Genomic DNA, 13,646 nt, shown 5'->3' on the forward strand with positions numbered 1-13,646 from the left:
CCACAGCTGGTCAAGTGATGGGCTCTTCTCTTGTCTGCCTTATCGTCGACTAACCAGTCTTTGGTTACAAAAAGCTTTGCTGGAGCCTTTCTATAAAGTCCTCCCAATTGTCTCCCGCATTGTACTTTTCATCTGATCCGTTGTTCGCCATTCTGTGGATTCTGTAATCCCGTAACTCGTCGCCACTGTAAAGTCCTGTCAGATTCACACGAGGCATGTAGTGAAGTCAAGGTCACTCTGGACCTGCACCTTTATTTCATAGCTCTGGAATTCTGCACTTGCCTGAGACCTGTCCTTATATACCTGTCTCTTGCAAGTGCACCCCTGGTAGTAAGGTATGTTGGTGGTTACAGGTCATATCTTATTACAGTCATGTATAGCATATTAGGATACAGTTATATATAATAATGTAAGATACATGACAGGGGTGAAGACAGCTGAGGTAGTGTGATGATGTGTCAGGCACTGTCGCTTTCTATGGACACTATGAGCTTGCTGGCCTGAATGGCCTCCCTCCACCTGTATTTATCCTTGTATTTGTTCAGTTTTATACCCTAAGAGAACCAAAGCTTTTGACTATTTCCCATTGGCATTCGAGAGATTGTTCCAGTTAAAGATAATCCCAGGTGAGACACATTATCCAGGGTAGTGGGTTGCAATTAAATCTTTTGATTAAATGCATCCCATCTGCCATCATATTTGATGGGAAACACGCCTGAAGTCAAGCCAGCAAACAGAAAGATGGCAAGAGGGCACTTTGTGCACAGTGGAAAAACACACAGAGATTGCTAGATCTCTGCAGAATGTGCCTGCACCCAGATCAAAGACTGGGCAGAGGATTCTGTCTGTCAGATTATTAAAACGGACTCTGATCCGAGTCAAGTTCACCGTTGCAAAAATAATAATCATACAATGAAACGGAGCAGGCCTGAAGGAGTCCTTCCCAATCTGTGTAGATTTGGCTCGCCTCCAGCCACAAACTAAATCACAAAATAAATCAGGTCTCCCGCTTTCAGTCAAGGATTATAGTGCGTGATTCCAGTCCCTCAATCTGCGCTTTCCTTTTGATTGGGAAACACCCCAGGTAACGCATAGTGCAGGACACTGAGCTTGAGAAGCAGTAAGAGTGAAAGGGGAGATAAAATGTAGATGTTGGGTGACATCAAATTTTGTGTTTGCAAAGGTTGTGGATAGGAGGCACGACTTTCGTAAAGACGGAGTCTGACGAAGGAATGAAGTAGAATTAGACCAGCTGCTATAAGTCTTGATTTTGTGCGATTGCAGGAATGGTGACGAGCTTTGAAGGAAGAAGAGAAGTTTGAAGAAGCATTGCCCACAGTGTATAAATGGAGGGATAAGAACAAGTGTGACAGAGAAAGAGGTGTGCTTTTTTTTTACTGTTAGATGTGGCTCAGTGGGTAGCACTCTCACCTTGGAGTCAGAAGTTTGTGGGTTCAAGTCCCACATCAGAGACTTGAGCACAAAATCCAGGCTGACACTCCAGTGCAGTGCTGAGGGATCGTTGCACTGTCAGAGGTGCCGTCTTTCGGATGAAACGTTAAACCGAGGCCCTGTCTGTCCTCTCAGGTGCATGTAAAAGATCCCGTGGCACTATTTCGAAAAAGAGCAGAGAATTTCTCCCCAGTGTCCTGGCTAATATGTATTCCCTCAACCAACATTAAAAAAACCCAGATTATCTGGTCATTATTGCGGGAACTTGCTGTGCACACATTGGCTGCTGTGCTGACTGCATTGGTTGTAAAGCGCTTTGGGACATCCTGATGTTGTGAAAGGTATTGGTTCTTTCATCTTTCTTTATATTAATTCTCAGGATGTAGGCGGCGCTGGCAAGGCCGGCATGTATTGACCATCCCTAGTTGCCCTCGAGAAGGTGGAGGTGGGCCTTCTTTGCTGAACTGGTTTGTTACAGCAGTTTCCTAACCCCCTCTCGCTCAATCCTTATTTGTGTATTTTTTTTTAAAAAGTGGATTGTTTCCAATAAAGTTCAGGCTAAGGTTGTTTGGTGAGTACCAGTCAATCGAGGAGAGTACTGTAAAATCGTTTGGCCAAATAGCAAACAAGCTTGTGAAGCCCTGGAACAGCACTGGGGGTTTATAGTGAGACAGAGACAGACACGGATTATACTCACATAGGCTCCCACGATGTTGAACCGGGCGAACACAAAGATCAGGCTGATGAATATGGACGAGCTGAGCATTCCAAAGGCACAGACCAGGGGATCTGCCCGCGAGCTTTTAGTCCGGTACCACCTCGTTGCTGCTACACCCACAATCAATCCGAGAAACCCAGTGACGCACGTAATCGCTCCAAATATCAAGCTACAAGAGATGGAGAAGTGGTTAACCCTTGACCCACATCAGCAACTCTTTGGCGTTGACCATAATTCACGGCAGATGTGGCAAGTTCCAAGAATTCAATTCAGAAGAAAAAAAAAGAGAATATAATTGTCTCCACCCACTTCAGATTATTTCAAGGGGCAGTGACCTCCTGAAAAATTGGTTAGCCAATAAACAAATAAAGTTTGCCAAAGACTGATGTGAATATGTTGCGATAATCAACTTTTTGGGACCAGGGACCTTAAAGGGGTCCCAAGGTTTACAGGAGATGGCCCCACTTATGGCCTAAGCCTTGACCAGGGAGCTGATTGGAGAGAGAAGAGGCCACTAAAGGCCCTGTCCTTCCATCGGGGGCACCTCAGAGCCTACCGACACCTTCCCCACGGCAATGCCAGGAGTAACTTGGATGGATATGACAACCTACTGAGGACCCAGGGCCTCAGGGAAGCAGAGTGGGGGGCGAGGGGAGGGGGGCAGAGGGAACCCTTGTTGATGATGAGGCGTGATTACGGAGAGGAATTCTCCCCTACCACACTCCCGCCTCCCAATCTTAGCTTGAGCGGCACGCCAGCTATCGCAGTTCCCGGAGTTTCTCTAGCTCTGCGTGTGGCCACGTACCAGGAGTGCACCAGGGATGCCCGAGTGCCAGTGAGTTTCAGCCCAAGCAAGAAAAATGCAACCTAAGCCTCTCCCGGGAATTCAGTTGGGTCGAAGGCCCCACCCCCTCCTGCCCCGCCCCGCCCCACGATCGAATACCCCCAGTGCCTGGGCTCCCACATGGAGAATGGGCAGGTGGGTGTGGCACGGGTTAACGGCAGGGAGGTCAATCGATGGGTGTGGCCTGGTGCATGTGACCTCACAATGGAACCTTAAGGTCCTGCCCGACTCAGGAGCCGATATAGTGAGCAGCCCAGTCATGGGAATTTTACCTGTCTCTGCCACTGCATGGCTCCACAGTACAAGGCTCAATGTTCTTCTGCACGACCTCAGCACGAAACAGGTACAGTGGGATCCACACCCCCAGCACCCCAGTTGCAAAGGACACGGACGCCGAGGCCAGACTGGAGAACACGAAGCTCGGTCTGTGAGGGAGAAGGAGGAGAATGTTAGAAGTCAAGTAGCAATGAATTGTGCCGACGTATTCCTGTTTGCAGGATTGAGTCCCTATCAGGAACAAACATCCATTTATATAGCGCATTTATAAACCTCAGCACGTTCCAAAGCACTTCACAGCCAATGAAGTACTTTTGAAGTGCAGTCACTGTTGTGATGTAGGAAACACGGCAGCCAATTTGTGCACAGCAATCTCTCACAAACAGCAATGTGATAATAGCCAGATAATCTGTTTTATTGATGTTGATTGAGGGATAAATATTGGTCAGGACACTGGGAAAACTCCCCTGCTCTTCCTCAAATAGTGCTATAGGATCTTTTTGGTCTATCAGAGATCAGATGGGACCTCAGTTTACCATCTCATCCGAGAGACGACACCTCCCACAGTACAGCGCTCCCTCAGCACAGCACTGGAGCGTCAGCCTAGATTTTTGTGCTCAAATCCCTGGAGTGGGACTTGAACCCACAACCTTCTGACTCAGAGGCGAGAGTGCTGCCCACTGAGCCACGTCTTTGCACAAAGTCCTGAATCATGAAGGTCACGAAGGCCCCAGGCTCCATCCTTGGTTTGTGCCGAGTTAGTTCACATCAGCTGGGGCAGCATTCGAGGTGCTACATGTGACTTCCTGCTCCTGGAAAGTGCATGTATGGAAACCTCATGGTCGGGCTCTGATGTGATGCCTCCATTTGTCGAATAGCTTACCAACACTTAAGGGCATATTTTCAACTTGCTGCCCAGGATGTGAATGGCAATGAGATTCGGGCGGTTTCTATAATGGGGTGGGGACGATTCTTAAACCATTTAAGCCGACAAGTGAGGGAGAGTGATTTGGATTTAGTACTGAGGAGAGACGGCTTTCCGTGAACCGGACCCCAGCGACAACCACTGCCTGTCACCAGAGGGAGGGGGCGGAACTAAAACTCACTGTAAAAGTTGCTGTGCATTGCCCTTTTAATGGGTGTGAGGAGGAAATCAAAAATAGCCCAAGTACACTGCCCGTGGTTTCAAATTAAGACTAAAAGCTGCGGTGTTATTGATTACCTGAAGCACATTTACTGGTGGCGGCGGGTGATTTATTCCCAAACCAATGAACGTTTACAGGGAGTTCAGGGCCTGGTGCAGCCAGTTTGCTGACAATTCTTTCCGGTAACTGTACACAAACGGTGCACCTCCGATTAATCCGCCCAGAACTGAGGAACTGGATTCACATCATGTAAAGGCATCAGACCCTCAGCACAGCAGCCACTAACCCCGGTGGGAGTCGCATCATCTCTGCCCATGGGCAGTCACACACGTGTTGCAAACAGCACAGGCAGCAGGCCCAGGCCGCTTTCGATGGGACTGTTCAAACTCAGATCAAAAACAGGAACAGTGATCGGGCCCTGTTCATATAGTACAGACTGGTGATGTGCATTCTGTGAGGTTGAGGGGTGGGGAGGGTTAAGGTGATGTTCTGTAGGGGTGAAGGTCGGGGAATTCAGGTGATGTGCTGTAGGGGGGAGAGTTAAGGTGATGTTCTGTGGGGGTGAGGGGGCGGGAAGAGTTAAGGTGATGTTCTGTAGGAGTGATGGTTGGGGAGTTCAAGTGATGTTCTGTGGGGGTGAGGGGGGAGAAAAGAGTTCAGGTGATGTTCTGTGGGGGTAATGGGGGGTTATGTCCTGTGTGGGTGAGGGGGTGGTGGGGGGAGGTTAAGGTGATGTGCTGTGGAGGTGATGGATGGGGAGTTCATGTAATGTGCTGTAGGACATACCCCTCATCGTTCAAACATCCCCCCGCGGGGCACTGACACTCTCTTTCAGGGGTGGGACTGAGTACAAACCCAGTTCTTACACACGCACAGCATCTGACACAATCTCTTACATCTTAATCACGGCCTTCATGTCTCTGCTCCATGAAGTACTGGCCCTGAGCTGCACCAGATGTTGGTCTGCGGCCCCTCGCTTTGGCTCTGGTACGAGTAAAATGATGAGGGTCCCGGCTGCGAAGCCCATGGCTGGGGTCACCTGTTTGTACCGGAGAAATATTCCAATTAAAATGAGAACCAGGGCCAGCCAGTGAACAAACAGAAGGACATAGGTTTTAGTACAAGAACACGCTGTGCCTGGAAGGGCTCAGCCTTTACACCACCGCCCCCCACCCTGTGAATATAAGAATTAGGTGCAGGAGTATGCCATTCGGCTCCTCGAGCCTGTTCCGCCATTCAATGAGATCATGGCTGATCTTCTACCTCCACTCCACTTTCCTGCACTATCTCCATATCCCTTGATTCCCTTAATATCCAAAAATCTATCGATCTCTGTCTTGAATATACTCAAAGACTGAGCCTCCACAGCCCTCTGGGGTAAAGAATTCCAAAGATTCACCACCCTTTAAGTGAAGACGTTTCTCCTCAACTCAGTCCTAAATGGTCGACCTCTTATTCTGAGACTGTGACCCCTGGTTCTAGACTCGCCAGCCAGGGGAAACATCCTCCGCTATCAAGCCCCTTAAGAATTTTGTATGTTTCAATGAGATCACCTCTCATTCTTCTAAACTCGACAGAATATAGGCCTAGTCTACTCAATCTCTCCTCATAGCACAATCCCCCATCCCAGGAATCAGTCTGGTGAACCTTTGTTGCACTTCCTCTATGGCAAGTATATCTTTTGTTCGGTAAGGAGACCAAAACTACACACAATACTCCAGGAGTGGTCTCACCAGGACCCTATATAATTGCTGTATCCACATTCCCTCCATCACTGACAGGAGCTTGTAACTCTGCTGAATACTCAGGAGACCACACAGTGCTGATAGTGGGTTTCAGCAACTGTAGAGACACACAGCCTAGCACTCGACTGGAAAGACGAGTTTTTAATTAAACCCTTCGAACCACTGAGGACTTGCCGTCGAAATTTTTTTTTTATGCTTCTAAAAAAATATAGAGGATGTTTGTAATGGATATAACAGGTACTGTAGTAGGATTTTTACTTTCTATAAATAGAATACAGGTTGACCCTCCCTTATCCGGAACTCTCGTGACCAGGCCTGTTCTGGATAAGGCATTTTTCTGGACGAGGGGTGGTCACATTAAATTGGATGGTACAGGTACTCAGCAAGGGGATATCGGGGCTGGATGGCTTGTGGGGGGCTGGAAGTGGGGCAGAGAGATCATGGGGGCGGGGGGCAGCGGTGGATCGCGGGGTCAGGCCAGCGATTGCGGGAGTAGGCAGTGAGGAAGGACTTCAATTTGTTCATGTCGGAGTTCTGCCCGTGCGTCACCCAAACGAGACGTGTTTCTCGATAAGGGAGTTCTGGATAAGGGAGGTTCAACCTGGAATATTTTTCTCCAGGAACCCTCTGTCATTGAACCCTCTGTCCAGGGGTGGAGGTAAAACCCCCGAGATGAAGGGGTTGTCTTATGAAGAAAGGTTGAGTAGGTTGGGCCTATTGGAGTTAAGAAGATTGAAACATTCTGAGGGGGCTTGACAGGGTAGATGCAGAGAGGATGTTTCCCCTCGTGGGGGAATCTAGAACTAGGGGGCATAGTTTCAGAATAAGGGGTCGCCCATTTAAAATTGAGATGAGGAAGAATTTCTTCTCTCAGAGGGTCGTGAATCTGTTGAATTCTCTGCCCCAGAGAACTGTAGAGGCTCGGTCATTGAATGTATTTAAGGTGGAGATCGACAGATTTTTGAACGATAAGGGAGTCAAGGGTTATGGGGAACGGGCAGAGAAGTGGAGTTGAGGCCAAGATCAGATCAGCCATGATCTTATTGAATGACCTACTTCTGCTCCTATTTCTTGTGTCCTTATGTACAAGTCTAGCCATATCTCTCACTGTCTTTAACAGGCACTCACAGCTCAAGAGGTACGACACCACAGGCAGACATTAGAAAGGACTTGTATTTATATCGTGCCTTTCACATCCTTAGGTAATCCCAAAGTGCTTCACAGCCAATGAAATACTACTTGAAGTGTAGTCGCTGTTTTTGAGAAACGTGGCAGCCAGCTTGCGCACAGCAAGCTTCCACAAACAGCAATGTGATAAATGACCAGATAACCTGTTTTAGGGATGTTGGTTGAGGGATAACTATTGGCCCAGGACACCGGGGAGAATTCCCCTGCTCTTCTTCAAAATAGCGCCATGGGATCTTTTATGTCTACCTGAGACGGCAGACAGAGTCTCGGTTTAACATCTCATCTGAAAGATGCACTTCTGACAGTGCAGCACGCCCTCAGCACTGACACTGGTGTGTCAGCCTAGATTTTGGGCTGAAGTTTCAAGAGTAGGACTTGAACCTGTAATTGAACTCCCCCTAGTGAACTACTGCTCCACCTAATGGACTACTTTGGTAATGCAACTACTGATGTCAATACAATAAAGGGTCATGTGGCAGAGTCACATGATGACAGTTTTGTGTGTAGAGCCATCCTGTGTGTGCGCTTCTGTTAGTGATGTCATAGGAATAAACCACACAACCCATTCACTGAGGGGAGAGTGTGCAACCCACTGAGCCCAGGCTGGCCCCCAAAGTCTGCAGTAAGGTGGCCTCATTAACGAGCCAGTGACTGTGAAGGTTTCTCTCGCCTGTTCACCGTTAAAGGTGCTGACTGGCTTCATATTGCAGCAGTTTTTGTTATAAACGGTTCACACTTTGTCTAAGGCAATAAATATCGGTCTGTAAGCCCATGCAAGGCTGCAGTCAGCAGAAATGGTACAACATTTAGATTCGCAATGCAACAATCGTTTCAATGCGGGTCATAAAGTTTTAAGTTATGATATCTTTTTTTTAATATTAAAAAAAGGATCAATTACACAATAGCCAAAGCTAAGTTATCCACAGCTTGAAATCAGTCCCTCAGTAAAACTGTCTCATTGAAAATGGTGTCCATCTCCCGACTGTTTAACCACATGGCAAGTGCAGATTCATCAATTCCGAGTCAGCCTGTGTGTCCAGTCACCAGGCACATTTAGCTTTGGGGCTGCTGGTATTCTCGCCAGCAAAGGTATAAAGGGCCGAATGGCCTCCGTCTGTGCTGTCAAATTTTATGATTCTACATTCCTATAGCTGGTGCACCAAATAATGCACCCCCCCCGCACCCACCCCCCACCCCCAGCTCCTCCATCACCAACATGGAGCAGTCAGTCGAGGAGGCGGGAGCTCGGAGCAGCGCGAGTCCGGGGTCGACGAGAGGCGTACCGGTGCAGCTACAGGGAGAAGACAAAGAAAGAAACAAAGGTGACGTCACAGCCTAGGGGGTAAGTGATTGGCTGGTGATTGGTGAGTAGTTTTTCTTTTTCTTTTTATATTAGTCAGTAACTTTTAACATTGTTGTTGCCAATTTAAGTGTATCTAAGGGTTAAGACATGGCAGGAGAGCTCGGTCGGGTGTTATGCTCCTCCTGTACCATGTGGGAACTCAGGGACACTTCCGGTGTCCCTGACGACTATGTGTGCGGGAAGTGTGTCCACCTCAAGCTCCTGACTGTCCGCGTTGCGGAGTTGGAGCTGAGGGTGGATTCGCTCTGGAGCATCCACGATGCTGAGAATGACGTGAGTATCACGTGTAGTGAGTTGGTCTTACCGCAGGGAAAGGGTCCACAGCCAGCTAGGGAATGGAAGACCAGCAGGAAGAGTAGTGCAAGGAAGGTAGTGCAGGGGTCTCCTGTGGTCATCCCCCTGCAAAACAGATACACTGTTTTGAGCACTGTTGAGGGGGATGACTCATCAGGGGAGGGCAGCAGCCGCCAAGTTCATGGCACCGTGGCTGGCTCTGCTGCACAGGAGGGCAAGAAAAAGAGTGGGACAGCAATAGTGATAGGGGATTCAATGGTGAGGGGAATAGATAGGCGTTTCAGCGGCCGCGACCGAGACTCCAGGATGGTATGTTGCCTCCCTGGTGCAAGAGTCAAGGATGTCTCGGAGCGGGTGCAGGACATTCTGAAATGGGAGGGAGAACAGTCAGTTGTCGTGGTGCACATTGGTACCAACGACATAGGTAAAAAAAGGGATGAGGTCCTACGAAACGAATTTAAGGAGCTAGGAGCTAAATTAAAAAGTAGGACCTCAAAAGTAGTAATCTCGGGATTGCTACCAGTGCCACGTGATAGTTAGAGTAGGAATCACAGGATAGCGCAGATGAATACGTGGCTTGAGCAGTGGTGCAGCAGGGAGGGATTCAAATTCCTGGGGCATTGGGACCGGTTCTGGGGGAGGTGGGACCAGTACAAACCGGACGGTCTGCACCTGGGCAGGACCGGAACCAATGTCCTAGGGGGAGTGTTTTCTAGTGCTGCTGGGGAGGATTTAAACTAATATGGCAGGGGGATGGGAACCAATGCAGGGAGACAGAGGGAAACAAAAAGGAGGCAAAAGCAAAAGACAGAAAGGAGATGAGGAAAAGTGGAGGGCGGAGAAACCCAAGGCAAAGAATAAAAAGGGCCACTATACAGCAAAATTCTAAAAGGACAAAGGGTGTTAAAAAAACAAGCCTGAAGGCTTTGTGTCTTAATGCAAGGAGTATCCGCAATAAGGTGGATGAATTAATTGTGAAAATAGATGTTAATAAATATGATGTGATTGGGATTACGGAGACGTGGCTCCAGGATGATCAGGGCTGGGAACTCAACATTCAGGGGTATTCAACATTCAGGAAGGATAGAATAAAAGGAAAAGGAGGTGGGGTAGCATTGCTGGTTAAAGAGGAGATTAAGGCAATAGTCAGGAAAGACATTAGCTTGGATGATGTGGAATCTATATGGGTAGAGCTGCAGAACACCAAAGGGCAAAAAACGTTAGTAGGAGTTGTGTACAGACCTCCAAACAGTAATAGGGATGTTGGGGAGGGCATCAAACAGGAAATTAGGGGTGCATGCAATAAAGGTGTAGCAGTTATAATGGGTGACTTTAATATGCACATAGATTGGGCTAGCCAAACTGGAAGCAATACGGTGGAGGAGGATTTCCTGGAGTGCATAAGGGATGGTTTTCTAGACCAATATGTTGAGGAACCAACTAGGGGGGAGGCCATCTTAGACTGGGTGTTGTCTAATGAGAGAGGATTAATTAGCAATCTTATTGTGCGAGGCCCCTTGGGGAAGAGTGACCATAATATGGTGGATTTCTGCATTAGGATGGAGAATGAAACAGTAAATTCAGAGACCATGGTCCAGAACTTAAAGAAGGGTAACTTTGAAGGTATGAGGCGTGAATTGGCTAGGATAGATTGGCGAATGATACTTAGGGGGTTGACTGTGGATGGGCAATGGCAGACATTTAGAGACCGCATGGATGAATTACAACAATTGTACATTCCTGTCTGGCGTAAAAATAAAAAAGGGAAGGTGGCTCAACCGTGGCTATCTAGGGAAATCAGGGATAGTATTAAAGCCAAGGAAGTGGCATACAAATTGCCCAGAAATAGCAGCGAACCTGGGGACTGGGAGAAATTTAGAACTCAGCAGAGGAGGACAAAGGGTTTGATTAGGGCAGGGAAAATGGAGTACGAGAAGAAGCTTGCAGGGAACATTAAGGTGGATTGCAAAAGTTTCTATAGGTATGTAAAGAGAAAAAGGTTAGTAAAGACAAACGTAGGTCCCCTGCAGTCAGAATCAGGGGAAGTCATAACGGGGAACAAAGAAATGGCAGACCAATTGAACAAGTACTTTGGTTCGGTATTCACTAAGGAGGATACAAACAACCTTCCGGATATAAAAGGGGTCAGAGGGTCTAGTAAGGAGGGGGAACTGAGGGAAATCTTTATTAGTCAGGAAATTGTGTTGGGGAAATTGATGGGATTGAAGGCCGATAAATCCCCAGGGCCTGATGGACTGCATCCCAGAGTACTTAAGGAGGTGGCCTTGGAAATAGCGGATGCATTGACAGTTATTTTCCAACATTCCATTGACTCTGGATCAGTTCCTATGGAGTGGAGGGTAGCCAATGTAACCCCACTTTTTAAAAAAGGAGGGAGAGAGAAAACAGGGAATTATAGACCGGTCAGTCTGACCTCAGTAGTGGGTAAAATGATGGAATCAATTATTAAGGATGTCATAGCAGTGCATCTGGAAAATGGTGACATGATAGGTCCAAGTCAGCATGGATTTGTGAAAGGGAAATCATGCTTGACAAATCTTCTGGAATTTTTTGAGGATGTTTCCAGTAAAGTGGACAAAGGAGAACCAGTTGATGTGGTATATTTGGACTTTCAGAAGGCTTTCGACAAGGTCCCACACAAGAGATTAATGTGCAAAGTTAAAGCACATGGGATTGGGGGTAGTGTGCTGACGTGGATTGAGAACTGGTTGTCAGACAGGAAGCAAAGAGTAGGTGTAAATGAGGACTTTTCAGAATGGCAGGCAGTGACTCGTGGGGTACCGCAAGGTTCTGTGCTGGGGCCCCAGCTGTTTACATTGTATATTAATGATTTAGACGAGGGGATTAAATGCAGTATCTCCAAATTTGCGGATGACACTAAGTTGGGTGGCAGTGTGAGCTGCGAGGAGGATGCTATTAGGCTGCAGAGTGACTTGGATAGGTTAGGTGAGTGGGCAAATGCATGGCAGATGAAGTATAATGTGGATAAATGTGAGGTTATCCACTTTGGTGGTAAAAACAGAGAGACAGACTATTATCTGAATGGTGACAGATTAGGAAAAGGGAAGGTGCAACGAGACCTGGGTGTCATGGTACATCAGTCATTGAAGGTTAGCATGCAGGTACAGCAGGCGGTTAAGAAAGCAAATGGCATGTTGGCCTTCATAGCGAGGGGATTTGAATACAAGGGCAGGGAGGTGTTGCTACAGTTGTACAGGGCCTTGGTGAGGCCACACCTAGAGTATTGTGTACAGTTTTGGTCTCCTAACTTGAGGAAGGACATTCTTGCTATTGAGGGAGCGCAGCGAAGATTCACCAGACTGATTCCCGGGATGGCGGGACTGACCTATCAAGAAAGACTGGATCAACTGGGCTTGTATTCACTGGAGTTCAGAAGAATGAGAGGGGACCTCATAGAAACGTTTAAAATTCTGACGGGTTTAGACAAGTTAGATGCAGGAAGAATGTTCCCAATGTTGGGGAAGTTCAGAACCAGAGGTCACAGTCTAAGGATAAGGGGTAAGCCATTTAGGACCGAGATGAGGAGAAACTTCTTCACCCAGAGAGTGGTGAACCTGTGGAATTCTCTACCACAGAAAGTAGTTGAGGCCAATTCACTAAATATATTCAAAAGGGAGTTAGATTACTACTCGGGGGATCAAGGGTTATGGCGAGAAAGCAGGAATGGGGTACTGAAGTTTCATGTTCAGCCATGAACTCATTGAATGGCGGTGCAGGCTAGAAGGGCTGAATGGCCTGCTCCTGCACCTATTTTCTGTGTTTCTATGTTTCTATGCTCCATTCTCAAATGGGGACCCAACTCCCTCAGTTTGCAGTGAGCTTCTGCTGTACACTACAGATGCTTGTGTCAAGACATATACTAACTGTACAAAGCACACAGGCATCAAACTGCTCCAGAGAGGCATGAGAACCTTCCATCATTTACTGCATCGCATGCTGTCGTGAGAAAAGGAAAGAACTTGCATTTATATAGCATCTTTCACAGCCTCGGGACATCCCAAAAGCGCTTTACAGCCAATGCGGTACTTTTGAAGCGTAATCAGTGTTGTAACGTGGGAAATGCAGCAGCCAATTTGTGCACAGCAAGCTCCCATAAACAGCAATGTGATAATGACCAGATAATCTGTTTTAGTGATGTTGGTTGAGAGACAAATATTGGCGCCAGGTCGCCGGGGATAACTCCCTGCTCTTCTTTGAAATAGTGCTGCTCCCCTGAAAGGGCTGGCTCTCGCTGGGTTCAGCCGCCACGCCTCCCCAGTGAATCCTGACACAAGATAAGAGCTCACAGGGTTGGGGGTAATCTATTAGTATGGATAGAGGATTAGCTAACTAACTGAAAACAGAGAATCGGGATAAATGGGTCATTTTCGGGTTGACAATTCTATAACTAGCGGGGTGCCACGGGGATCAATGCTGGGGCCTCAACTATTTACAATCTATATTAATGATGAAGGGACCGAGTGTAATGTAGCCAAATTTGCTGATGATACAAAGATAGTGGGAAAGCAAGTTGTGAAGAGGACACAAAGAATCTGCAAAGGGATATGGATAGGTTAAGTGAATGGGCAAAGATTTGGCA

General features: G+C 47.5%; 1 protein-coding gene across 1 annotated transcript in view; it reads right to left on the bottom strand.

Moving 5' to 3' along the window:
• The window catches only part of LOC139226534 (sphingosine-1-phosphate transporter SPNS2-like), a 133,176-nt gene that overhangs the window by 43,634 nt on the left and 75,896 nt on the right, over positions 1–13,646 (bottom strand). The window contains exons 6-8 of the mRNA XM_070857367.1: positions 5,332–5,474; positions 3,287–3,439; positions 2,150–2,339 (exon numbers count right to left, since the gene is read on the bottom strand). Coding sequence (XP_070713468.1) covers positions 2,150–2,339; positions 3,287–3,439; positions 5,332–5,474 — 486 coding nt within the window. The remainder of the gene's footprint in view (positions 1–2,149; positions 2,340–3,286; positions 3,440–5,331; positions 5,475–13,646) is intronic.

The sequence above is a fragment of the Pristiophorus japonicus genome, chromosome 16, assembly GCF_044704955.1.
Source record: "Pristiophorus japonicus isolate sPriJap1 chromosome 16, sPriJap1.hap1, whole genome shotgun sequence".
NCBI lineage: Eukaryota > Metazoa > Chordata > Chondrichthyes > Pristiophoridae > Pristiophorus > Pristiophorus japonicus.